Below are 25,992 nucleotides of genomic sequence, written 5' to 3' on the forward strand. Positions count from 1 at the left end.
AATAACCAGTTGAATGTGTGGGTCAGGAGAAATATCTGGAATTGAGGTATCAGTTTGGGAGTCATCAGCAAAGAGATGATAATTGAAGCCACGGGAGCAAATGTAATAATTGAAGGAAAGAGCACAGACAGAGGAGAGAAAAGAGCTCAGGCCAAATCCCCAAGGAGCACCACCTTAAGGGTTGGACAAAGAGGAGCCTGGAAAGTAAAGAGGAATTTGAACAAGGCAGTAGAAGAAAAATGTGAGTGTGGTGTCACAGAAGTGGTTTAAGGAGGAAGGAGTGGTCACAAGTGCCAGATACTACCAAGAAGTCAAGTAGGATAACCTCTGAAAAGATTGTATTAGATTTTGTGAGGTAGGCTGTGGCAGACCTTGATGAGAGAGCACTATTAGGCAAGTAGTGGAGGCAGATTGGAGTGGGTTGAAAGATTAGTGGGAAGTGGGAAAATGAAGAGAGATAAGTGTAGGCAACTCTTTTGAGAAGCTTATGGAGAGGAGAAGGTGGTGGTTAGAGAGGAAGAATTTCCAGCAATTGTTTACATGTTTTCCGATGGAAGAGACCAACATGAATATGTTTAGATGATGATGGGAAGAAGCAAGGACTCTGTAGGTTTGGTGGCAAGAAGTCCAGAATTTCCTTTCAGTGACTTCTGTTTACTCTGTGAAATAGGAGGTCGGGTCATCTGCTGAGGCTTGGGGGCAGATGGAAAAGCTGTGGGTTTGAGGAGAAAGGAGGTTTGAAAGGGCCACTGTGGAGCATGGGGGAAAGAGCAGCCGAGGGACACAGTAGAGCTGTGGGTCAGTACTGAGGACCTCGTAGATGCTGGGGACCATGAGTCTATAGTGGCACGAATCTGTGAGACTGAATAGTTTTCTCCAGCAGTGTTAGCCGCCTTTGCGCAGGCATGGAAAAAGCGGACAGTTGGACCGATCCAAGGTTGGGATGCTGCCAGGCAGATGCAACAATTCTGAGAACTGAGGCTTCTGGCTAAAGAGTAGCCAAATTAAGGACCATAAGGTCTGGTCTGAGCAGAGTGTAGTGTATCAAAGACAAGTCCTCTATGAGCCAACCACTAGAGCGATTCTGGAACCTGTGGAAAGGTTTCTGGAAAAGAGATTGAAGGACGAGCAGACAGAGGAAGACCTGAGAAAGGAACAGAAAGACAGATTAGGGGTTTGAGCCCAGAGACTTGCCTGTGTGGGACCATGGACGGATGGGGAACGAAAGCTGAGGGGAATGTTTAAGGCGGAGGCGGACCCTTGAGGGCGGTCTCAGGGAGAAGCGAGGCGGGTCCGAGTTAGGGGGCGGAGCCAGGAGCGAATCCCGGGCGAGGGGGCGGGGCTGGGGTAACTGGGTCCCAGCGCCGCTGTGGCTGCGGCTGCCTCAGCGAAGGCTCCCGCCTCCCCACCCCCCTTCTCTGTCTCCTTCCTGCCCGCCGCCGTGGAGACCTAGGCCGAAGCTGTTACCCTGCCCCCGCGGCTGAAGCATCGTCCAGAGGGATTGGCTGAGGGCGAGCCCCGCAGCCCAAGCGCGCGACGCACACGCGCGCCCCCAGCCAGCGCCATCCTCTCCTCCCTCCCTCCCCTGCCCTGCCCTCCCTTCCCCTACCCTCCGCCCGCCAGCCTCCGCTGCGGCGGGAGGAAGAACCCTTTCCGACCAGTCAGAAGAGCCCAGATCGATTCCCATTTGGGGAGAAAGAGACCCCGCACACCGAACAGGCCGACCGCTCGCCCCGGAGCCACGGAAGTGGCTTGCCTCTTAAGAGAGAGCCCGCGCCGAGCGCAGCCCCCCGACCTCACCCAGCCGCTGCCGCATAGACAGCGCTCCTCAGCGGGCCCCCGGCCCCGCCGAGCCCAATCCCTGCGCAGGGCCCGGGCCGGCGATGCCTGGCACGGCAGCGGCGGTGGCCGCGGCTGCTGCTGGTACTGCCACTGCTGCCACAGCTGCTGGCCCGGGCCCGGGCCGGGGGCTTGAATCTCCGCAGTGGGGCTGAGCCCGCAGCCCCGCCCCCCGAGCCTGAAGCCGCTGCTCTGCCGGGCGCCGGGCCTCCTCAGCCCGCGCCTCCGCCCCAGGAGCTGGAGCCAAGCGGGGAGCCCGGGCCCCGCGCCCAGGCCCGGACCATGCATGGCCACCGAGCCCCGGGGGGCGCCGGGCCTTCTGAGCCCGAACACCCATCCACGAACGCCCCCGGCGCCGCTCCTCCGGTCAGTGTCGACACGGATCCTGGAGCCTCCGAGCCCGGACTGCCGGTGCTTAGGGGCTCAGGCTCCGCTCTCGGCGGCCCCCTGGATCCCCAGTTTGCCGGACCCTCGGACGCCAGCCTGGGCGCTGCTCCAGGCCCCCGGGTCTTACCCTGCGGCCCCAGTCCACAGCACCACCGGGCCCTGCGCTTCTCCTACCACCTGGAGGGCTCACAGCCCCGGCCTGGTGAGTGATCGAGAGAGCATGGGAGCCCGAGCCATGGGCCTGGTACTGGGAGCGGGTTCTTGTTCTCGGGCCCTTTAAGCCCCGCCTCGGAGCCGGCCCGCTCACCCTGGCCCTTCGAGTCTTCTCAACCCCCACCCCCTTCCCTCGCTCCTCTTCCGTCCAGTCCTTTCTGCCTCTGTCCGCGGTCTCCTCTCTCTGTCCCTTTGCCCCCTCAATCCTCCCCACCCCCTTCTTATCTATCTGCTGAGACTAATGGGAGAGGGAGCACTCCAAGAAAAACGGTCAGAATTGCAAGGCAGTAGGGGGAATTTGGTAGGGGGAACGGAGTTTGGGAAAATAGGAGAAAAGGAGTCTCCCATTTGCTAAGCGCCTACGTTGTGCCAGGCACTGGACTGGGTGCTTTATATGGACTCTCATTTCATCTTCAGGAACCTCCTGTGAAGTACCATTAGCCCCATTTTGTAGGGTAGGAAACCGAAGCCCAGAGAAGTTAAGTAACTTGCCCAAGGTCCCACAGCTAGAATAGAGCCAGGATTCAAAACCAGATGTATTTGAGTCCAAAGTCTGTGGTCTTTCTCTTTCCCCAAACTGAGGCTGGAGACCATGAAAGTAATGCCAAGCCTTCTGCTTATGTGATTTTCTCCTCTACTGTTCAGCAGCTCTGGAGTATGAGTGGAAAAAAAAAAAAAGAGGGATGGTGGATTGATCCAAGGTTGGGGTTTTGCCAGGATGTGTGTGGCAGGAGGACAAGGGAAGAAGGGAGTAGAAGGTGCTGATGAACGAGATAGGTGGAGGAGGTGAGCCTTGGGGGTCAAGCTGGATGAGAGGGCTGGAAGGGCTGGTAGGTAGGGAGACAGCAGAGGGGGTTGGGGCAGCAGCCAGTTGTAGTAGGGCTGTAGACGGGTGGGGCTGCAAGGATGGTTGTAAAAAGAAATCAGGGTGCTTGAACTTGAATTTGCAGAGGTGGAGCCACTCCAGGTCGGGCTGGGGCCACAGACTACTGCCTGGAGAGGCATTTGCACTGCACAGACTTGAGTGTCTGAGGCGTCCAGCAGGGCCACCCCCATCTGGGGACATCCCATGTGGACCTGAGCCCAGGAGCCACAGAGAAAGAGCAGTGTATTTCTGGTCTGCCTTCCACTGGGCAACACTGACAGAGCTGTTGAGCCCCTGGGACCCCCCCCCCCACACACACACACAGGGCTCACATCCCCAAGCTCCATAGGGACTGTGGTCCAGCACAGTTAGCAGTAAATGAAACATAAAGTACTGGCAAGATGTACCCCTTACTGCTTTTGTGACCTTGGGCTAGTCATGGAACCTCTGGGAGTTTCCAGGGGCTCCCTCAGTGTGGGCTGGAGATATCCAATTGACAAGAGGCCTTTAACACCCTGCCCTGCATGTTGCTCCTGCTGGCTTTCCAAACACCCCTTGACAGACACTGTGTGGAGCAGGCTACTTGCCCACCCTACTGTAGCACCTTCTTTCAAATCCCAAAACATGCCACAAGGACTCCCACCTCAGGTTCTTTGCGTCTGCTTTTCCCTCTGCCTGGCAGCTCTTCCCCCTGTGCCCTACCTGGCTTATTCCTCATCTTTCAGGTCTCAGCTCAGATGTCACCTCCTCCAAGAGACCTTGCCTGACCACTTTGGGGCGGGGGGCGGGGGGGACACTTGTGAGTCTCCGTCACAGCTTCCATCCTTGCCCTTAGTACAGTCTGAAATTATCTTATTGTATGTGTCCACTTGCTTACTGCCCATCTTTCTCCACTAGAATGTAAACTCTGTGAGGGCAAGGGGATTGTATCTGTTTTGTTCAGTCTTGTGTCCCCCCAGTGAGTAGAGCAGTGCCTAGCATATAGTAGGTGCTTAATAAATCCTCACTGGACAAATGCCTGAACAGATATGAAGGGAACACATAGTAGGCCCTCAGTAACTATTGTCTAAGAGAAGGACAGCAGAATTCCTGCCCTCCAGATGCTCTTGGTCTGAGTCAGTAACTGGGTGGTGTCTTGACCCCTGGTCTCTAGCCTCTGATTGATACTGCCACTGCTCCCACCTCACGGTGGTGATTCCGAGTTGTCTTCCCACTCCACCAAACCTGACAAATTACCAATCACAATACCCATCCTGAACTACTCCCTTCCTCCCCAAAAGAGCAAAACAAAGTTTCCAGGATTCTTTTTGGCAATCAAGTCCCTGTGTCTGTAACTGGTGGCTGTCTTTTATATATAAATATAAATAGCTGATATAGATAGATAGATAAGATAGATAGATAGATAGATAGATTCTCCAAATGGGGATTAGGAGTAAGAAGATTGTTAGGGAAAGACCTGGCTTCCCAACCAACCATTCCTAGCTGACTCACTGGGTGACCCTGGTTGAGTGACTTCCCTTCTCTGAGCCTTGATTTCCTCATCTGGAGAATGCCTTGAGGAGTCTATGAGATACTTGTGAGAAGCCTGCAGAATAAAATAAATTTTTTAAAAAATAAGGGGAAAACCTTCTGAAGAGGAGGCGGAGGAATTACTCAGGCCCTGGCAAAGCAGGCACTGGGCCATGTGATTCACAGCAGCATGGGGTGTGAGAGGCCTGCCTCCCCCACTGCCCAGCTGGCCCGGGTTTAGGCACAAGTGACTTGCTTCTGTCTCCACAGAACTCGCCTATAATTGGCCCAAAGAGGACAGGGTTGGTGGTTGTAGGGTGTGTGTCTGTGTGTGAGAGAGAGAAAGAGAAACAGACAGAAAGAGAGAGAGTCCTCTCAATTAAAGGGTTGAAACATTTTAGTCCACATGCTAAGATTTCTGTGTGCCTGCCTACTTCCTCCCTCAGACTGCTGAGGCTTGTATTGAATCACCACCCTTAGGGACCAGTGGCCCAACCTGGTGGGGGGTGCTTAAAAATAATACAGTTGATGCTTGAACAATGGGGGAGTTAGGGTTATGAGCCCCCATGCCCCCACTTGCACAGTCTAAAATCTGTGTATAACTTTTGACTCCCCCAAAACATAACTACCTAATAGCCTATCTTTGACCAGAATCCTTATCAATAACGTAAACAGTCAAATAACAAATCATTTTGTATATGTACTATATACTTAATTCTTAAAGTAAGCTAGAGAAAAGAAAATGTTATCAAGAAATCATAAGGAAGAGAAGGGGTGCCTGGGTAGCCTCAGTCAGTTAAGCATCTGACTCTTGATTTTAGCTTGGGTCATGATCTCAGGGTGGTGAGATTGAGCCCCACATTGGGCTCTGTGCTCAGTGCAGAGTCTGCTTGGGATTCTCTCTCTCCCTCTGGCCCTCCTCTGACTCGCACACACACTCTCCCCCCTCTGTGTGTCTCTAAAATAAATAAATAAACCTTAAAAAAAAGAAAAAAATTCATAAGAAGAAATACATTTATGGTACTATACTATATTTATTGAAAAAAATCCACATATAAGTGGGCCTGTGCAGTTCATACTATGTTGTTCAAGGGTCCACTGTAGTTATATCTTATCCATGTGAAAAACCTTCAATCTCTTCAAAGCACTTTCTCTTTACCTGATTTCTGGTAGGGGGAGAGGGCAATTGTTTTTACACCAATTTTCCAGGTTATTTAAACCTGGAAAGATGCCAGAGAGGGCTTTCAGAAAGTCAGAAAGGAGTCCCCAGCCTAGGTTTGCTCATAGAGATTTGGGGGAAACCCTATCCTATTCCTCAGTTTTGAGGCCTAGAATATCCTTCTGGATGCTAGGTGGAGAGTTGCTTGGGGCCTGTCCCAGTCAAAATAGTTGCATCTAATGTAAGAGTCTTTTCATGGGTAGTGGGAGAACTAAGCCAGTTGAGGGGGGCAGCAATAGGGCTGACTCCCCTCTAATTTGGAGCCTAGGACATCATCAGAGACTCCAAGAGTTAGAATGGGAGCCAGAAAGGGCCCTGGACACCATCTAGTTCTGGGTTTCCCAAACTAGGTGAATATCAGAATCCCCTGTTGACTCTGAAAAATAAATGTGATTCCCAGACTCCACCTCAGAGCTCCAGAATCTTGGGGTTGCAATCCAGGAATCTATTTTTAAAGCTTCCCAGGTGATTCTGATGCACAGCCTAGAGTGGGAACTGATTTTTAGCTGGGGTAGTGGAGGCTCAGAGAGGCAGCTTATTCATGGTCCTATGGTGAATCAACATGATTAGAGCCAGGAAGATGTGTAGGCCTCCCCTCTGAGGCCCTTTCCTTAGGACCTTATGTGGCCTACCTCCTTTCCTCCCAACCGCAAAGGAAGGCAGGGGATCTAAGCTAAAGGGAGTGAGTCAACCCCTCACTCACATATGCACAAACACCAGCTGCCTCAGTTTACCATCTATGCCTAACTCTAGTGAGTGACTGCCATTTGGCATTTCAAGTTGGAAAGCAGTTGCAGTTCTGGGACTCTGGTCAGGAGAAGCCCTGGCATCAGCAGCACCCACCACAGGGCCTGGCCCAAAGCAAGGGCTCTAAAGGGTGTCAGCAAGGTTTGTAGAGCTAAGAGGAACATGGAGGGCAGATCCGGTAAGAATCTCAGTGGGATCAAGGGCACTGAGGCTTGGGGCATGCTGGGAACTGGGAGTGTATTGAGAGGAGTAAGGGATAAGCCTAGGAAAGGAACTTTATCCTGAGGGCCAAGGGGAACTATGGAAGGGTTTACTAAGCAGGGGAATGATGGGCTCAGATGTGGGTGTTTGGGAGATCCCCATAGCTACATGTGGAGAGTGGATGATAGGGATGCAGGAATGGGAGCAGGGAGACAGGCAGGTGGGGGTCATAGTCATCCTGGTGACAGGTGATCGTACCTTGAGTTAGAGTAATGGCAATAGGTAAGGACGATAAGATCTGAGAGATATTTCGGGGCTAACACGGACAGGCCTTGGTGGTGGCTTGGATGTAGAGACCAAGGAAGAAGGAGAAGTCCAGGATGAGTTTGGATTGTTGTCTGAAACCAGCTACAGTGACCCAGTGGATGGGTTTGGGGCCATCTACCTGCAAGAGAAAGAGCAGGTTTGAGGGAAGATATTGAGTTTGAAAGCCTTGGGGGACATCCAGGTGGAAGTGGCCAGCAGGCGTCTGGGTGTAGGGTTAGAAAGCTCAAAAGAGAGAGGACTGGGCCAGAGATGTTTGGGAATTCTCACCACCAGTGAATACCGTGGATCACAAAATAGCTCATGGGGAGAAGTGTGTACAGTTCTGGGGGCCAGTCCCATTCCTGAAGACACAGATAGTGAGGTCAGCAGAGTTACATTCAGGTGGGTCATTCGTCACGTGCCCAAACTTTGCCTTAGAAATGCCTTGGGGAGGGAGGGCAGTGTTTTAAAGCACATTTGCATAAAGCTGAGACCCATTTCACAGATACCCAGACTAGTGGCTGTTGCAAAGAACTGATGCTATACTCCTGAAACACAAATCAGACATGAGCAAAGTAAATTCCTGTGGCTCTCTCGATGTTCTCCCTTTTGAGGGCATCCTGAGAGGTCACAGAAGGAGGTCGCTCATGGGAAGAAGAGGGGGCTCATGACAGGAGGCAGGGGTGGGCTCTGCTGGGGATTTTTGGAGAGCAGCCATTTGAGATTCTGAGGGAGTGTCTGGGAAAAGACTCAGATTTGGTTCAGTCAGCCGGGGCCTTCCAAAGAAACACAACAAAATATAAAGACTCTGGATAGCTGGGGAAAGGACTTCCCAGACAGAACTAAAGGAATTGAAGCTTCCAAGGTGCAGGTGGTTGGCATCCCCGTTTCTCGGCCCTTTCAGGTGCCTCTGTTCCTGTAGGATGGCCTGGCTGGAGCTACCTGCCTCCTCAAAGGTGAGTGGCGGCTGTATCTAAGACAGACTCCAACCATGGCTTTCTGGGGGCCAGTTAGCTAAATGCCTTAGGGAGATGTGGAGCTCGCCAGATCCTGGCTGGTTGGGGCTAGGACCTGTCTGGAATGAGGGCCGGAAGCACAGTCTGCCATTGGCCAGCCCAGCAGAGTTATGTTCCCTCCTCTGGAGAGAGCAGACATCCTTGGAGCACTAAGTCCAGCCTCTCGGGGCTCTAATACCAGTTCCTTGGACTTGGAAGGCACCACATCTACAAAATGTGCTTCAAAACCGACACTGAGCTGAAGACAAGGATGCAGGACAGTAGCTGAACGAACCTCAGGGCTCCTGGCTCTGCCACTGGTGCACTGTGCCCCCCGGACCTCCTTTCCCATCTCAGGGCCTTAGTTTCCCCATTTATAACCCTGGAACCTGATCATCTCATTTGTCTGGCATATAACATTGGTAATAAATACTTGGCAGATAAGGGAAAATGAACAAACATTTACTGAAGATGGACTATGTGCTTGGCCCCGTGCAAGGTGCTTGGTGTGCAACAAGACAGGCACAATCCTTGGGCTCACAGAGCTTCCTCCTAGCAGAGAAGATCTACATGACAAGTAATTCTAAGCACAGATGCTGCAGGAACATATGAGGGGGGAGTAAGCAGGGAAAAGAGAACACTTGAGTTGAGACTCCAGAGATAAATGGGAGTCCAGAGGTAAGGCAAAGCAGAAAAGCCATTCAGGCCATGGGAACATGTGTCAGAGCCCCAGGCGGAAGAGAGCACTTTCGAGGAATAGACAAGAAGCCATTGTGGCTGGAGGGTGGGGGCGGGGAAGTGTTCTTGAGCTGGGCCTTACTTGTCCCCAAGCTCAGGAGGCTGGAGTTCACCCGGGAGGCAAACGGGAGCCCTTCCCAGGGCTGCAGGAATTAAAGCAGACTGTTTCTGAAGTTGGTTGTGGTGTCAAGAATGCCTTGCAGAGAGGATGGGAGGGAAACCAGTTAGGAAGCTGGAGAGTGGGGAAAAGCTTATGGATTCTAAAGCTAAGAAAGTCAGGTCTGCTAGGGCTTGGGGTCCGGCCTAGATGTGTGAGTTGAGAGAGAGGGAGGAGACATGGAGAAAGCCCAACCTCTGGCTTGGGGTACTGCAGGAATGGATGTGCCACTCTTGGGATGGGGAAGGCAGGAGGAGGAGCCACTGGGGGCTGGATGTGGCTTGGGACGCCCAGAGTCTGAGTGAGCTGGAAGACAGGGGATGGGGCATCCAGGTGGCAGTGCCCAGCTGGCATGTGCTGTGCCCCCCTGGGCACCAGAGTTAAAGGCAGGAGGGTGAGGGCACAGGTGTGTGGCTGAGGCCCACAGGGAATGGGAGGCTTTTCCCAGTGCTGCCAGCTTTCAGCCCTCTGTGGTGCTTTCCTATAGCCCAGGCACGGAAGGGGTTAAGTCACAGAGGGAAGGTGCCTGTAGAAAGGAAAGGCGGGACTGGCAAGGCTGGCCCCAGGGAGCTGCAGCTGGCATAGCAGCCCTTCCACTTGGGCCTGCTAGAAGCGCAGCAGCTGTCCACACCACTACCTCTGCCTTCACCTTCACCTTCCCTGCTCCCCTGCCTTAGCTTCTTCCTAGTTCCCCTACGCAGGGCCTCCCTGCCTAATGCATTCCAGGTGTTGACACAGCCCCAGGGGCAGCAGGAACTGGGGCAGGGAAGGTGTGGGTCTCTCTTACTGCACATCTCTTAGGGGCTCCAGTCTTCAGGCCTCACGGACTGCTTCTGTTCTCCAGAGAATTCCTTCAGGGATCTTTGGGTCGTAAATCTCTGGCAGGGTCAGGCAGTGGTGAGAGGCTCCCTCCACCCCAGCCCAGACCCAGCTCCACCACTTTCTAGCTTCATGTGACTTTGGGCAAGTCTCTTCACCTCCCTGAGCCTCAGTTTTAACATCTGTAAAATGGGGTTATCATGCCCACCTCTTAGCGTTGTCTTAAGAATTTGACACAGGTAACAGAAACCCCATAGCACTCAGCATGACACATGCCGTGTTCGACAAATGGCCCTGGTCTGCCCTTTTTGTTTCTTCCCGCTTGCCTCTCTAAGCCTGCATCCCTCACTGTCCCTGTCTCCCTTCTGACTTGCCCCCACCCTTATGGTTTCCCTCTCTAGTTGTCGGCTCTCAGCAGTCTTCGCAGTCTTCCTTCCGGGTTTCTCCCTCCTTGTCTTGGTTTCAGTGTCTCTCTCTCTCTCTCTCTCTCTCTCTGCCTTTTTCCCTCATGATGCCTTCGTGTTACTAACTCTCAAATTTGACCAGGCTTCTGGTGAGAGGGGAAGTGAGATGGGTCAATCTTGGGGTCCTGGGGGTCACACACAGCAGCGGTCAGAGGGGCGATCCCCTAATGACTTTGTCCTCACAGAAAGGGAAATCCCAGCCAGCGTGGCAGCCCCAGCACTGGGTAATTACTGCCCCCAGTTCTCCCAGCTGCAGCTCCACTCCCTTCCCTTCCTGTCCTCTGAAGTCCCCAGCCCCTCCTGGGGGTGGAGCAACCACCCCCATCCTTCTCTGGCTTCAGGTCCAGAGACACAGGGAGGAGGTGGCCAGGCCCTTACAGCAATACAGCAACTGGAAGAGGGGTGGGCTGCCTGTGCTCCCATGTGGCTGTGGCGTGTGTGTGTGTGTGTGTGTGTGTGTGTGTGTGTGTGTGCACGTGCATGTGTGCACATGTGCCTGGCTGTCTTTGTCCCCAAGGGTCTGTTTTGTGTGTATCTTAATGTTCTTATTTCTGTATGTCCGTCTGTATGTTTGAGTGTGTGTCTGTATATATTTGTGTGTGTCTATGTGTATCTTTGGGTCTGTATTTGTTGTATGTTCCTGTTTGCCTGCTTGTGTGTCAGCTTGGTTCTATCTAAGCCCCTGAGAGTTTCTAGATGTTTCTGCATGTGAGTTTCTGTATGTAGGTCTTATGCATACATTTGTGTGTGTGTGTGTGTGTGTGTGTGAGTGTGTGTGTGTTTCAGTGCCAATGTCTGTCTCTGTATGCCCCCTATGAATTCTGAATCTTGGTTGTGGTTGTGGTTGGTGTGTGTGGGGGCAGGCGTGCCTGCCTGTCTTTTGGCCCTTCCTGCTCCCTTCCTCCTGTTTGGGAACATTTTTTACAAACCCAGGACTGTGTTCATTGTGCCCTCAAACATGCTCCTCACCTTCCCACCTACTACTCACACCTTTGCTCAATTTTTTCTGTTGCCTGCAGGACCGTGAACTCAAAAACCACCTCCTTTAGAAAGTCATCCCCACTCCCCCCACCTCAAAATGTGATTTCTTTACCAACTCAGCAAACATTGGCTGAGGATGTGCTCTATGACTCTGGACACAGACATGCTTGGGATCCCGTCCCAGCTCTAACTGTGTATCCACAGACAAGTTATTTTGCTTCTCTGTGTCTTGCTTTTCTTGCCTATAAAATGGAACTAATAGTTTGCAGGGTTGTTAGGAGGAGGCCATACAGTAAAGTATTGATACGAAGCCTGATGCTGAGTAGGTGCTTAACAAACAGTTGAACCCCCATACTTTATACCCTCCACTAAAAAGTGAACACTGTCAGTTCCAGAGACTTTTGAAGGTTCTTGAAATCCCCTTCTCTCTTCAGGCATCTTGCTCAGGGCAAAGTGTAAACTGGACCAAGCAGAACAAAAGGATTCCAGTTCAGGAAACTGCTGACAAGTATTGCATGAGCCTGCTCAGGCCCAGAAAAGATTGGGCCCTAGCAGACGGTGGAAGAAGGGGCCACCAAGGCTGCCACCCAAAGGCCAGAGCATGTCAGATAGGGCAGGAGGTAAACAACAGAGGTGGAAGGGGCCTTAAGGACCATCTAATTCAGATACCCCAAAGTGGTGGTCCCCAAGCTGAATTTGCCTCACAAATAATTGGCCTACTCACTGTTTTCAAAATTAGGGGATTTCACATAAAAGTCTGGATTTCTGATTCTCTGGAAATATCAGAAGATCTGAAAACACAGGGCCCTGTGCCTGCAAAGTGACAATTAGGTAGAAGGGAGGAGCTATTATCCCCGCTTCAAGTGAGATATGTGGTCTCCAATTTACCCCAGTCTCTATCATTCCCTAATGCCCGATACTGTTCCATTTTACAGGAAGGTCCTCACTTTACATGAGGGTACACATTTTACGGAAACATCCTGCACTTTACAGAAGGGGCCTCACTCTACAAAAGACTTCCTCCATTTTATAGAAGAGTCTAATGTTCGGCAGAGAGTCCTTCAGACAGGTCATCCGTTTTACCAAAAGGTCTTTGTAGAACTCCCCTCGCTTTACAGAATGTCCCTCCATTTTGAAGAAGTCTCCTCCACTTTGTAGAAATTTCTTCCATTTACAGAAGGGGCATTCTTTTTATCAAAAAGACCTCCATTTTGTTGAAAGTTTCTGTATTTTGCAGGAAGGAAGACTCTTGGTATGTGTGGGGAAACTCTTGGAAGTGGCTCCTACTTTCCAAAAGTGCCTTCACCCTGCAGAAGGTGCCTCTGTTTTTTGGCAGAGTTCTTATGTTCAGAATACCAGTCCACTTAAAGGAAGGAACTTTCAGATCTCCCCACAGGGTTCCCGTAGACAGCTCTCCTGGCACATCTCACACTTGACAGAGCTTTGTGTTTGAACTTTCAGAGAGAAATCTGTCAGGCCAAGCAAGGCCTGGGCCACTCTGGCTGCAAAGGTGTAGGGCAGCAGGGCTGGACCTCCCATTCAAGTGGAAGGTGGGGAAAGTGGGCAGCTATGCCTTTATCCCCTGTTTTTTTCTCAAACTGAAGGACTCCCTTACCCCCCATCAGAGCTGGCTTTCTACAAGTCACTTTCTTACTTGCTGTTGTTCTTTCTTCTCCATTCCCTCTGTTCCCTTTTTCCACCCCACCCCACCCCACCCCCCCAGGAATTCCAACTGTCCCTGGGGCCTACCTCTTAGCCTGGACAGACAGAGATCTGGGGGCTGTGGGGAGAAGCATGCAGTGGGGGGTCTGGAGGCATGAGCGCTGGGCCCAGCTTCTGCCCATTCTAGCATCATAACAGGTCCTCAAAATGAGAAGCACACACATATTCTCCCCCATTTTGCAGATGGGGAAATTGGGGTCCAGAGCTGTGAATCAACTCCCCAGGTCACCATGGAGTTAATGGCTGAGGTCCAGTCTGAGGCCCTATTAGCTGACTTGAGATGAAGCCAAGGCTACAACTAGGAGATGGGAGAGAGGGTATTGCTGACCAGGCAAGGGGGATGCTGGGAGCTTAAATTAACAGAAAGAGGTGAGGGACAGGCTGGGTCATTCCAGTGGAAATGGGAAAATGCAGGAGTCTTTATGTTCCAACAGCTAGAGGGCAGACCTGCTTTGCCAGGAGCCCCAAAGCAGGTGCTCAGGGCACCCGCCAAGTAGGGGCATGCAGGAATCAGAAACAATTTTTGGAATGATTTTATCATTTCAGTAACAGTAAGTTGTCATGGAAAAATGCAAAACTCCATTATACTTCTGAACACTTATTTTACAGTTTCGTATGATTTGTGTTTTCAGTGGAGTTTGAATTGCGGGATGGGGTACCATTGTCTTTTCTTTGCCATGCCTCCTCTAGTAGGAATCCTGCCCTGATCTGAGGAGCTGTCGAGGAGAGTGGGGCTGGATTCTGTGTTCCCTCTCTGGCTGGGTTTGCTCGTGTTTCTTGGTGAGTCAGTAGCTTTGTGTTGGGTTGCAGCCTGCAGCCTGTGAGTTTATGTACCTGTGTGCATAGTTTCGTGTCTTCGCGGATATGTGGTTCTGTTGGCTTTCAAGTTTCACTCACATTGCCGTGTGGGTGGGAGGCACTATGCTCTTTCTCTTCTTTGTTTCATGGACTCCCCGAAATTAGGGGACTGTGATTACTATCTAGTTTTCCGAATAAGGAAACTAAGGTTCAGATAGATAGAGAGGCTTGCCCAGGGTCACACAACTAGTAAGTGAGGGTGTTGGGATTTAACCAGGGTCTCTATGGCTCCTGAACCAGCTCTTCCTTTTTTTTTTTATAAGAAAAGGAGAAAGTGGGGGAGGCAGAAGGAGAGGAAGAGAGAACCTCAAGCAGTTTCCACGCCCAGTGCAGAGCCCATCACAGGGCTTGATCTCACAACCCTGAGGTCATGACTGGAGCCAAAATCAAGAGTCGGACACCTGACCAACTCAGCCATCCAGGCACCCCTGAACCAGCTCTTACTAAAAAGGTGCCACAACACCTGAACACACACAATCTGGTCAGTGAGCACAGTCATGCCACCCTTCTTTGGGATAGTTTATCACAGGTTCTAAATGATTATCCTTGCTTTTTCTTAATAATAAGACCAGATTCAAGGTTATCCCTGAAATAATGTCACTGTCATGAGCACTCGGGTGCCCATTGCAGGGAAATTGGGTAGAGACCACAGCTTGCCTGAGGCTTAACTGGACAAGAGACTAGGGGGCCCTGGTTGCCAGGTGCCGCCTCAGAGGCCTGGCTTTGCCTCATTGACTCTAAGCCCTCCTTGACTGAGGTTGCTAAAATTTGCTCAAATAAAGTACAGATAGATTTGAATTTCACATATTTAACACAATATTTTAGTACGGCATAATGCATTTTTAGTGTAAGTAAGCATGAGACATGCTTATCCTAAGAAATTATTCATTGTTGATCTGAAATTAAAATTTAACTGGGCATTCTGTACTTTATCTGGTTGCCCTGTCCCTGGCCTCTCCCTCCCCTGAGCTTCCCCTGTCCCAACAGGCTGTCCCTCACCTCCCTCCCCCGCCTTGCACTTCCTGAGCCTCACTTAGCTTTTTTTTTCTGAATGAGAGTCTCTTGTCTTTGAGATTGGGAGTTCCCTGAGGGCTAAGATCAAAATTACCTTTTGCTTGCTGAAGGCTTGCTGGAACTGCACACCCCCACCCCCACAGAAGAACTGGGACAGTGCCCAGGCACTCCTGGGGTGCCCAGGGTGTGCTTCAGGTCAATGACAAGAGATACCAGAATGGCAGCCATGGTTGTGGGCGAGCATAAAGTGCCGAGCATGTTCCATAGGGACATGTGAGCGACTCTGTGGCTCTCACGAGGTCTTTGAGGGCTGTGCATTGTCAATGTGTGGCTGGGTAGATTTTCACAAAAGTATCATAAGGTTGGATGGTATAACTTTCTCTCTGTGGGGTGCGGCCCTTTGTGGCCTCTGTTCTAATGGGCCCTAGGGACTCTGGTAAACCCAGTAGTGGAGGGGGCAGTGCTGGTAGAGGACTCTGTCAGGGGCGCAAGTGTACATGGATGAAAGAGAATGCTGTGGACTGTGAACTATAAAAAATGGGCTGGAGAAAACCAATGCAGGACCTAGCCAGGAGGGGATGGGACAGGGTAGTGGGAAAGGCTGTGGTCTTCAGGAATGGAGAAGGTCTCCCTTGGGAGCTCCCTAGGGGCAGAGATGGGATTTTCACATCTTCTAGCAGTGAGTCTGCTAGGTTCAGAGTAGGGCTCAGAAATGCCTGGGATATCTGAGCTAAGCCTAGGGAAAGCAGAGAGTTCAACAGGATCGTGAGGTGCCATGGAGGCCTAGCTGAGAAGTTCCTATCCTCCCCATGGGCTGTGGGAAGTCACAAAAGGCTCTCATGCAGGTAAGTGTCATGCCCCGAGCTGGAGGTCCCTCCACCCATGTGGCAGGAGCAAGAGCTGGGGACAAGGGGGCCACTGACGGAACCCATAGGAGGAGACAAGGAAATGGAGGCAGAGGGACAGGCATGAGGAGCACTGACACTGGAGAGGGGGGATCTTGAACCTTCTTCCTTCAGCGGAGCCTCTGCTGTTCTTGGCCAGGCCTCGGTTCCTGAGCTGGAATCCTGATGTCATCTCCCAGTCGGTGGGCATAGAGGTATTGTACTAGTTCACTAGCCACACTGCAGCTCATGACTTTCTTAAGCACTGGGGTACGACACTGCCTCTCCTACTTCCCCTCTTTTCCAGCTTATCCTTGAGGGGCAGGGTTAAGAAAGGAGTCCAGGGCAGGACTCACCTGCTGAAGCTCGGCTGTGGACTTGCTGTGTGACCTTGGGCAAGCCACTGCCCCTTCTCTGCCTTCATCTCCTCATCAGATCCTGAGCTCACAGTCCCTGCCCCTCTCTCCTGAGAATGCAGAGTGTCCCAGAATATTTGAATCTTATCCAGCCTTCTGCTATGCAGGGCTGCCCACAAGGGGGCAGAAAGAAAGGAGAGCGGGCCCACTGGTGGGCTCCCAGGTGAGGTGGGGGGAAAAGAAGTAGGGGGTAGGCCAGAGCAGGGCCATAAAGAATGGTATGGTCACCCTATCCCCAGAACAAGTAGTGGAGTGAAGAGAGAAAAGCCCAGCCAGGGGCCCCCCAGCTGCTCTGTACAGATTGGGTAGGGAGGGCTCACCCAGGAGGACTGCCTGCTTTGAGGTGTGGAGACAGGGTGAGGTGGAGCCCTAAGGAGGCAGACAAGGGGCACCTGAGACCCTGGCACCTATACCTGTATCTCGGAGTGGGGAGCTCTGCGCAGTTGGGTGCCTGGCTTTGCCTGCTGGATCTCTGGCACCATCAACTACTCCGTCTCTCACCTTCTCTGGCCATGTGTCTCTCAAACTGAGTCTCCTCATGTGCCACCCTCCAAGTGATTCATCTTCTTCAACCCACGCCCAGGGGATGGTAGGGCAGGACCAGGCCAGGATGTGCTGAGCAGGGCAGGGTAAGCTGAACTGAGAGAAGCACGTCCTTCCTCCCAGTCAGGGTCCTGCCTGCCCAGGTGGGAAAGGAATTGAGGAAACTGCACCTGAGGCAAGGTACAGGGTGGTATGAATGAGGCTTGGCCTGGGGGCTGGGCCACCATGTTCCTTCAGGACTGGGAGGGGACCATGACCCAACTCCCCTGGGGCCTGCCTGGCTGGATTGGGGCCAGAGTGGGGCCAGAGACCCAGGGAAGCTGCTGGAACAGTGTGGGTTGGGCTATTCCTTCCCTCCAGGACTGCAAGACCAAAAATTCCCTGTGATTATTATTATTATTATTATTATTTTGTCCATGCAACCCCACAGGGCGTCTGTGCCTGTTGTACCTGTATGTTTTTGCAATGGAGGGCACCTGTGACACCATGATCATTTAGACCAGTAGGCAAATGTCAGGTGTGTATGTATGTCTGAGCCCCTAAGACCCAAGGCCACCTTGGACGTTTGTTTCATGAGTATGACACAGGAGTAAATTAGACCATATGTCTGTGATCATGTGTCTGTGTTTCTGGATACATGGCGGTGTATGACTTTGTGATGTCATCCCACTGTGTGAGGTCCTATCTGACATGGTATAATGAACCTGCATGGCTCTAGTCCTCGTGACTGTGCAAACCACTTGCAGGTGTGTGAACCTGTAACACCGTATTACAGTGTGTATGACACACTGTTGCCCTGCAATTGTGAGATACAGTGTAAATGACTCTGTATATCTTTGTGACTCGGTGTCACCAGCTTTGAGGAGTATATATGACGGTAAGTGGTTGGGAAATTATCGTATGAAACTGCATAAAATGATAGGCTTGCCACTGTGTGACTGTCTTTGTGAGTGTGCATGACTGGGTTGGCCTGTGTATGTGATACTGTGGAGCTGTGTGAAAATATGAGTTGGTGACTGTGGGTCTTGGTGACTGTGTGTGACCAGGCTTTCAGGAGCATGATGGCATGTGATTGGGTATTGGAGTTTGTATGGCCCTGCAGTTGACTGAAACAGTCTAAATAACACCATGTGGCTCAGTAACTGCATGGGCCCTTTTGTGACTGGTCAGTGTGAGATTCTGTAACATGGGGTAACAGATCCTGTGGCTGTGAGAGACTGTGTGGCTGGGGCCCCGCAAAACCAACACCACATGTGGGTGGGAGCTCTGAGAGCTCTTGGCTGCCACTCACTCTTTTGTCCTCACACCTGTTTGCCTGCGTCCTTCCCTATGCCATGGCCTTTCAGCCATGGCCTTTCATGACTTCCTTCTGCCCACAGGATGGTCACCTAGCTCCTCAGCCCGCCTGCAGGGTTTGCCCTCTCTGCTTTGTCCCCCACCCCCACACTGACTACTCAGTCACAGCTACCTGCCCAGCCAGGCCCACCTGAGCCCCACACTCTTTCCCTTTGGCACATGTCATCCTGGAGGGTCCCTCACTGTCTTCCAGATGGAATCTTCTCTCCCAAAGGCAACTGTCCTCTCCCCTAGAACCAAAGACAGAGGAGGACTTAGGGCACCCACAGTGAGGGAAGAGGGACGGTGCAAAAAGGCCTCCCATTTTCTGCATTTGTTGCCTGCCATTTTAAAGTCATTCCTGTGACCTGAACTCTGGGTGCTGGGTGTGTGGTTGTATGTGGGTGTGGAAGTAAAGGAGGGTAATACAGGTTAGTGAGATGCTGGGCTTTTAAGGAGCAAAACTTTCGCTCATGAAATAGAATTTTGTCATTTTTTAGCACACTCAGCTGTATGCAATTGCAGACAAGGAAGGCCAGGTGTCCTCAGGACCTTAAGAAAAATGGTGAAGAATGGCTTAGGCTCAGCATGCCCACTGTGGCTATATAAACAAGGGCTACAAACATGTACACAAATTATAGGGTTCTCGCACCCACCCCTAGCCTGGTTAACACCCTAATAACAATGCCTGCCGACATACAAGGAATCAATGTACAGATCACAAAGAACCCTTGTCTATTGATGAAAACAGCCAGCCCCAGCCCTGAGCCTGGCTTCCCATCTGAGGGCTGTGGTAGGGGCTTTCCAGAAAGGCAGTATGCCCTGGAAAGGGGCTAAGGGAAACCCAATACCCCAGTACCTGCTAAGACATACAGCTCCCCTGGCCCCTTTGGGGTAACATCAATTGTTTCATACCCAGGTTCTCCTTTTCTGCAGGGCTGCACCAAGGAAACCGAATCCTGGTTAAAAGTTTGTCCCTTGACCCTGGCCAGAGCCTTGAACCTCATCCAGAAGGTCCCCAGCGGCTTCGCTCAGACCCAGGCCCCCCAACTGAAAGCCCCAACCAGCGTCCTTCACCGCTAAAGCGGACACCAGGCCCAAAGCCACAAGGTAAGTGGTTCCAGCGAGGGGCGGAGAAATGACCCAGGAGAGGGAATAGCGGAGGGGAAAGCTTGACCAGTGGCAGAGGAGAAGCCTTGTTAGAAGGATAGGAAGCACCATGGTCTAGCAGCAGAGGGCTGTGGCCTGGGGCTGATGCACACACACTGGCATTTTGCCTCAGGCTTGCTCTGTAGCTGCCTTGGGCAACTGTGCAGGCTGTGGGTTTGTGGAGGGCCTCATGGCCTAACTATGACAGCCACCTCTAAACTCAGCTCATTAAGATCTCCCTCTCTTCCCTGTCCATTTCTCCAGTCCCCCCAAAGCCCAGCTACCTGCAGATGCCCCGGATGCCCCCCCCACCTGAGCCCATTCCCCCTCCACCATCACGCCCACTGCCTGCAGACCCCCGAGTGGCCAAGGGCCTGGCCCCCAGGGTGGAGGCCAGCCCCAGTTCTGCAGCAGTATCCTCACTGATTGAAAAATTTGAAAGGTGAGTCTGGTTCCCAGGGGGACCCTGTGGGAGTGAGGGTGGGCCTGGGGCAGGAAGGACAGCTATAAAATGGGTCTCTCAATCAAGCTCATACCCTGCCTCCATGTGTGTCCACCACCTACCTCAGAGAGCCTGTGATTGTTGCCTCGGATAGGCCAGCCCCTGGCCCCAGCCCAGGTCCCATAGAGCCAGCCGTGTTGCCACAGCCACCCCCGCAGCCACCTGTGCCCCAGCTTCCTGAGGGCGAGGCCTCCCGCTGCCTGTTCCTGTTGGCTCCCGGGCCCCGGGATGGCGAGAAGGTGCCCAACCGGGACAGCGGCATTGACAGCATCAGCTCGCCATCCAACAGTGAGGAGACCTGCTTTGTCAGTGATGATGGGCCCCCCAGCCACAGCCTGTGCCCTGGGACCCCTGCCCTGGCCAGTGTCCCTGTTGCTTTGGCTGACTCCCACCGGCCCGGCTCCCAGGAAGTTGATAGCGACCTGGAGGAGGAGGATGACGAGGAGGAGGATGAGAAGGACAGAGAAATCCCAGTGCCCCCGATGGAGAGACAGGAGTCTGTGGAGGTACTGACCCATGTTTACCAAGAGACACGACCATGTGGAAAAACCAGGAGCCTGGCTCTTACACTTGGTTCTTCCCCAGCTTGTTATTCCTCAAAACAGGGCACTGTTTCCACTTTGGATGTTTGGCTTCCCTGGTCCCCGGGTACTAAAATATCAGTAGCAAACCTGTACCTCACCCCGCCCCCTTCACTATAACTACCAAAATGACTATGCACAGTTCCAAATGCCCACTGGGAAAATTGTTCTTCCCTCATCAGAGAACCACTAGCTGGACCTCAGTTTTTCCATCTTAGAGATGTGCATCCTACTTGGGGATCCTTCAAGTCCTACTTCAGCCGGAAAACCCCAAGACTCAGTAGCTCTGTGACACTGAGCAAGTCTCCACTCCTCTACCACAAGCCTCGGTTTTCTTATTTAGAAAATGGAAAGTTTCTCACATCCAGACTCCCCAGCAGCTGGCCACCAGAGGGACACAAGAGCTAGAGCTCCTCCTGCCCAAAGGACCTGAGGCTGTGGCCATGAAGGCTCTTGGCAGCAGGAAACCCTTTCTGTGCCCCAGCAGCCTAAGGCTGCTTTCACAGGCGTCCCTGAACTTCAGTTAGGTTGCCCCTGGAACACCTTCTTCACCAGAGCCCAGCTCCAGTGCACAAGCTGAGGCCAGCAACTCAGCAACCATGTGTCTAGTGATTTGGAAACTGGGCCAACAGGCAATGAGTTGTATGCATTTTTGTACTTTGGTGTTTTCTACACCCCAAGTACTCAGCAAACCTTTGCTGCCTGAACTGAGTGGGTGAATAAATAACACTTATAGACTCCTTAATCTGTAGTCTGCTATGTTTTACTTATATTCAATCATTTAATTATCTCGGTTACCAATGGATTTAGGTCCTATTACTATCAGTATATATAGATGAGAATACTTAAATACAGAGCAGTTATACAACGTATGCAAGCTAGTGAATGGCAGAGCTAGGATTTGAACCCAGGAAGTCTGACTTCCTGGCCCACACAATCAACCATTGTGCTATGCTAAATGGATAGAGAGGGCAAATGCCTGGGTGCATAAGTGGCCAAGTGAGAGAGTGTGTATCATCAGAATTGAGGAGTGGCCTTTAGGATACACTGGGGAGTCAGAGATTGAAGCTGGGAGGCTTATGGGTCCAGAGATGGGGAATAAGGTTCTCCAAGGGTGGCACTGGGCTTAGAGTAGCATCTGAGCTGTTTTGAGAATTCTGTGGGCTTGGGTGAAGGTTAGGGTATGGGGTGATGGATGAGTGGTTGCCTCTTCTCCTTTCCAGTTGACTGTGCAGCAGAAAGTGTTCCACATTGCCAATGAGCTCCTGCAAACTGAGAAGGCCTATGTTTCCCGGCTCCATCTTCTGGATCAGGTGATTGACCCCTTGGAGGTCCCTGGGCCCCAGGACCTGGGAGGTGGGTGCCAGGGAGGAAGTAAGAGGGCCTGAGCCCAACCCTACCATGACCAATCTAGAATTGGTGAGACCCCTTTCTGACCTTGACCCCCATCCTGTCTCTGAAGTCAGTTCTGACTGACCCCAAGTTTGTTCTTTGTATCAAACCTCCTTCCTAACTTTGGGTGGGTACATCAACCCTGACTGCAGCTCTAACCTAAATCCTGAATTGACCCCATCCGTAAACCAGACCCTGATCCTTATTCTAATCCTGGCCCTAATTCTGAGCCCAAATTCACTAGAATCCATAAGGGTAGGAATTCTGCTTGCTTTGTTCACTATGTCATCCCAGCCATTACAATAGCACACAGTAGGCACTCAAAAATAGGTGTTAAATGAATGGATCTGACCCTGAATCTAATTCTGACCTTGACCCTGCTCCTGACTTCTCATTGTTCCAATGCCTACCTCCAGGTCCTAACCGTGATAACCCAAAATCCAGCCCCACAAAGAAGCCTAACTCCATTCCCTCTCTCCTCAGTCTCGAGACCAGTGCTGATCCCAAAGCTCCAAAGAGCTGTCCACAAACAGTGCCCTCACCTACAAGCTGCCCCTTCCCCAGCCAAGCCCCAGGCCCATCTGGGCTGAACACGCCTGCCCTGCCCCACAGGTGTTCTGTGCCCGGCTACTGGAAGAAGCTCGGAACCGCAGTTCCTTCCCAGCTGACGTTGTCCATGGCATCTTCTCTAACATCTGCTCCATCTATTGCTTCCACCAGCAGTTCCTGCTGCCTGAGCTAGAGAAACGCATGGAGGAATGGTGAGGAACCCCAGATCTAGGCTGTCTACCCTTCTGTCCGCGCGCCTGCCCAACAAATGTGCCCTAGAGTTCATTCCCACCTGTCTTCTCTTACCACCTTTCATGAAGGGAATCAGACCGAAGTTCTGCCTTCTGTGCCCTCCCACTCTAATACAAAACACAGACCAAGCCTCCGAAAGTTAGAACAGAATACACAGCCCTTAAGAGTATGAGGTTAGGAGCCAGATTGGCTGGGTTCAAATTTTAGCTCTGCCATTTGCTAGTTTTGTGATATTAAGCAAGTTTCTTAAATTCCTATGGTTCAGTTTCCTCCTCTACATAATGAGGATAATAATAATAGCCTACCTTGGAGAGTTATTTGAAGGATTTAAATGAGTTGACGCATGTTGAGAGCTTAGAACAGTACCCTGTATATAATATATGCTCAATGTGAGCTGTTGTTTTGGGTTTTTTTGTTGTTGTTGTTGTTTTTAAATCAGACCTATGTTAGAGCTGAGAACGGGAGGTTATGGGAATCCAGACAAATAGACCAAACCTAGTCTAGGGTTAGAGAAGTGTTCAGGGAGGTGCTAATTCTTGAGCCAAGTCCTGAGGGAGAAGGGCAGGGTTTACAGGCAATCTCCCAGCCACCAGGCTCTCTCCTCTTACAGTCCGTCGTTTAGAGTCTACACCCCATGCCATAATGGTCTTTCTGAACAATCAGACCGTGTTATGTACTACTTAAAATCATCTCCATGTTCCCCACCCCCATGGGATAAAGTATGTCTCCCTCACTAGACTGTCACCACGGAGGGCTGGCATGAAGCCGTTTCCTACATCTTCCCAATTACCCATTACCCCTGAGGGATAGGCCTGGCCTGGTTCTTGTGTGCCCCCAGCAGACTGTGACCAACAAGGGCTAAGATCAGGTCTAGTCCTGTGTGTCCCTCAGCGAACTGTGACTCCTGAGGAGTATGAGCAGACTTGTTCACTTTGTCTCCCCTATCAGACAGTGACCCTGTCGGGGCTTAGCTCAGTGTGACTCACTTGTGTCTTCAGATTCTCCGAGCTCAAGGCTGGGCACAGAATCAATAAGAAGTGTACGAAGTGGCCCTCACAGGGAGGTGAGGGCAGGTGTCTCAGGACATATAACTCCTGGTGCTTGAGAGGGGCACAGTCGGGGCAGGTGGCAGCCCGGGCCATGGCTTCGGGTCAAGCTGAGTCTTTTGGCCTAATTGGCCTGTAACACAAGCAGCAATTCCAGAGGAGCAGAACTGGCCAAGAAGTAGATTTCCAGGAATGCGGTGAAAGTAGCTTACCTGGGACTAGAGGCCTAGAAAGAAGCCCGGGAGAGCTCTGGGGGACAAGGCTCAGCAGGACCGTGCTAGCCCCTGCTTCCACCCCAGGGACCGTTACCCACGCATTGGAGACATCCTTCAGAAGTTGGCACCCTTCCTCAAGATGTATGGCGAGTATGTGAAGAACTTTGACCGGGCTGTGGAGCTGGTAAACACCTGGACAGAGCGCTCCACCCAGTTTAAAGTTATCATCCATGAGGTACAGGTAAGCAGCAAAGCCGGATAGGATGGACTGGGGAGGAGAGGTCTGCAGGGACCCAGGGAGGGGTCTGTGGCCACACCTGAGCCCCTCTGCTTCTGCCTGTCACAGAAGGAGGAAGCCTGTGGCAACCTGACGTTGCAGCACCACATGCTGGAACCCGTGCAGCGCATTCCCCGCTATGAGCTGCTTCTCAAGGACTATCTGTTAAAGCTGCCCCATGGCTCCCCGGACAGCAAGGACGCCCAAAGTGAGTTCATGCCTCTGGACCCTTCCTTACCCCTTCCACCCACCCCCCAGACTTAACTCACAGGGTCAGCCTTCCACGGCAACATAATGAGATCCCAGAATAGGATCTCCAGACTGAAAGGCCCACATTGAAGCTCTGCAGTAAGACCCCAGGATGAACGTCCAGGTTGAGACTCTGCCTGAATACCCAGGAAGAGCACTCAGGAGTCCCCCAGCCTGAAGTCCCCAACTGGAACCCCGGGAGTTGGAAGAGTATACCCCGAATGATCCCCTAGAGGGAGCCACTGTTTTCTAGGCCAAGACCCCAAAGCTCACCCCTAGACTCATCCTCAAATGAAGTTGTCCCAAGTCCAAAATGAAACTGAGCCAGAACCCCCAGGGACTGAGAGTGCCCAGACTGACCTCTCAGGCCAAGCCATCTTTACTGAATCTCTACAGCTGAGCCTCACACAAGGAGAGTTGTCTCATCGGGCCCCTGACTATCCATCATCCACATTTAGAGCTCCACTCTGTGTTGCCAAGCTGCTACCTAGAACGAACCTCATAAAGAACCTCCCAAGTCTGATCAGAGCCCTACAGAATTACCTCTTCAGAACTGAGCACCCCTGACTGGACCCCAAATTTTCCACCTCCAAGATTTGGATCTAGAGATTAGATACTGGCTTAGATACTGTCTCCTCAGACTGAGTCCTCACACACAGAAACACTAGAAAACTATTTCATTCTGATTCCTCCAGTATGAGACCCACCTCCACCCCCAGGGTCACACCTCAAAGAGTGCTTCCCCAGAGTCTCCCCAACTTCCTCCCCCCAACAGAGTATTATTTCCATTTATTCCTTCACTTATATAACAGCTATTTACTGAGCACCTTATTCTGTGCATTGTTGTAAGCACAGGGGATATGGAAGTGAACAAGACAGCAGATAATAAAGAGAAGTAATAAATACACAGAAGAACATTGAATAGGTGCTACATGTAATTCAGAGAATAGGAAGGTGATGTGACAGGGGCTGGGGGGCTTACTTGAGGTTGGATGGCCTCTCTGAATAGAGGATATTTGAGTCAGACCTGAATGACAAGAAGAAGGGAGCCACATGCCAGCTGGAGAGGGCCATAGCCCCCAGAGGCAACAACAGGTACAGACTTCCTGGGGGGAGAAGGGGGCAGCTTGCATATCTTTGGACCATTAAGAGGGCCAGTGTGACGTGAGCATGGTAAGTGAGGACAGAATGGTAGAAGTAGGCTTAGAGGGAGGAGCCAGACTTTAAAGGCCTAGATAAGGAGATGGATTTTTCTTTTCTGAGTACAGTGGGTAGCCAAGGGAAGATTTTGATCAGGATTATTTGGGAAGCAAGAGAGAGAGAGACCAGTAAGAAGCCTTTGCAATAATCTAAGTGAGAAAAGTCGGCTTGGACAAGGGCAGTAGCAGTGGAAGTAGAGAGAAATGGTTATTTTCAGGATATATTATATTTGGAAGCAGCACTGAAAGAACCAGGATGGAGTGGGTGTGAGGCTTGGGAGAAAGAGTCAAGAATGACTTGCAGATTTTTGGCTAGTGGTGATCATTCTTGAGGTGAGCTCAGGAGGTTGATTTTGGACGTGTTCAAAG

The 25,992-nt window shown here is 51.6% G+C and overlaps 1 protein-coding gene across 1 annotated transcript in view; it reads left to right on the forward strand.

Moving 5' to 3' along the window:
* Positions 1–1,746: 1,746 nt before the first annotated feature.
* The window catches only part of LOC111139925 (FYVE, RhoGEF and PH domain containing 1), a 40,270-nt gene continuing 16,024 nt past the window's right edge, over positions 1,747–25,992 (forward strand). Inside the window, exons 1-8 of the mRNA XM_022492335.1 lie at positions 1,747–2,428; positions 19,149–19,322; positions 19,626–19,803; positions 19,931–20,369; positions 21,668–21,757; positions 22,449–22,597; positions 23,983–24,139; positions 24,245–24,383. Coding sequence (XP_022348043.1) covers positions 2,122–2,428; positions 19,149–19,322; positions 19,626–19,803; positions 19,931–20,369; positions 21,668–21,757; positions 22,449–22,597; positions 23,983–24,139; positions 24,245–24,383 — 1,633 coding nt within the window. The 5' untranslated portion in view covers positions 1,747–2,121. The remainder of the gene's footprint in view (positions 2,429–19,148; positions 19,323–19,625; positions 19,804–19,930; positions 20,370–21,667; positions 21,758–22,448; positions 22,598–23,982; positions 24,140–24,244; positions 24,384–25,992) is intronic.

The sequence above is a fragment of the Enhydra lutris genome, unplaced genomic scaffold, assembly GCF_002288905.1.
Source record: "Enhydra lutris kenyoni isolate GAN:26980312 unplaced genomic scaffold, ASM228890v2 scaffoldscaffold125, whole genome shotgun sequence".
Taxonomy (NCBI): Eukaryota; Metazoa; Chordata; class Mammalia; order Carnivora; family Mustelidae; genus Enhydra; species Enhydra lutris.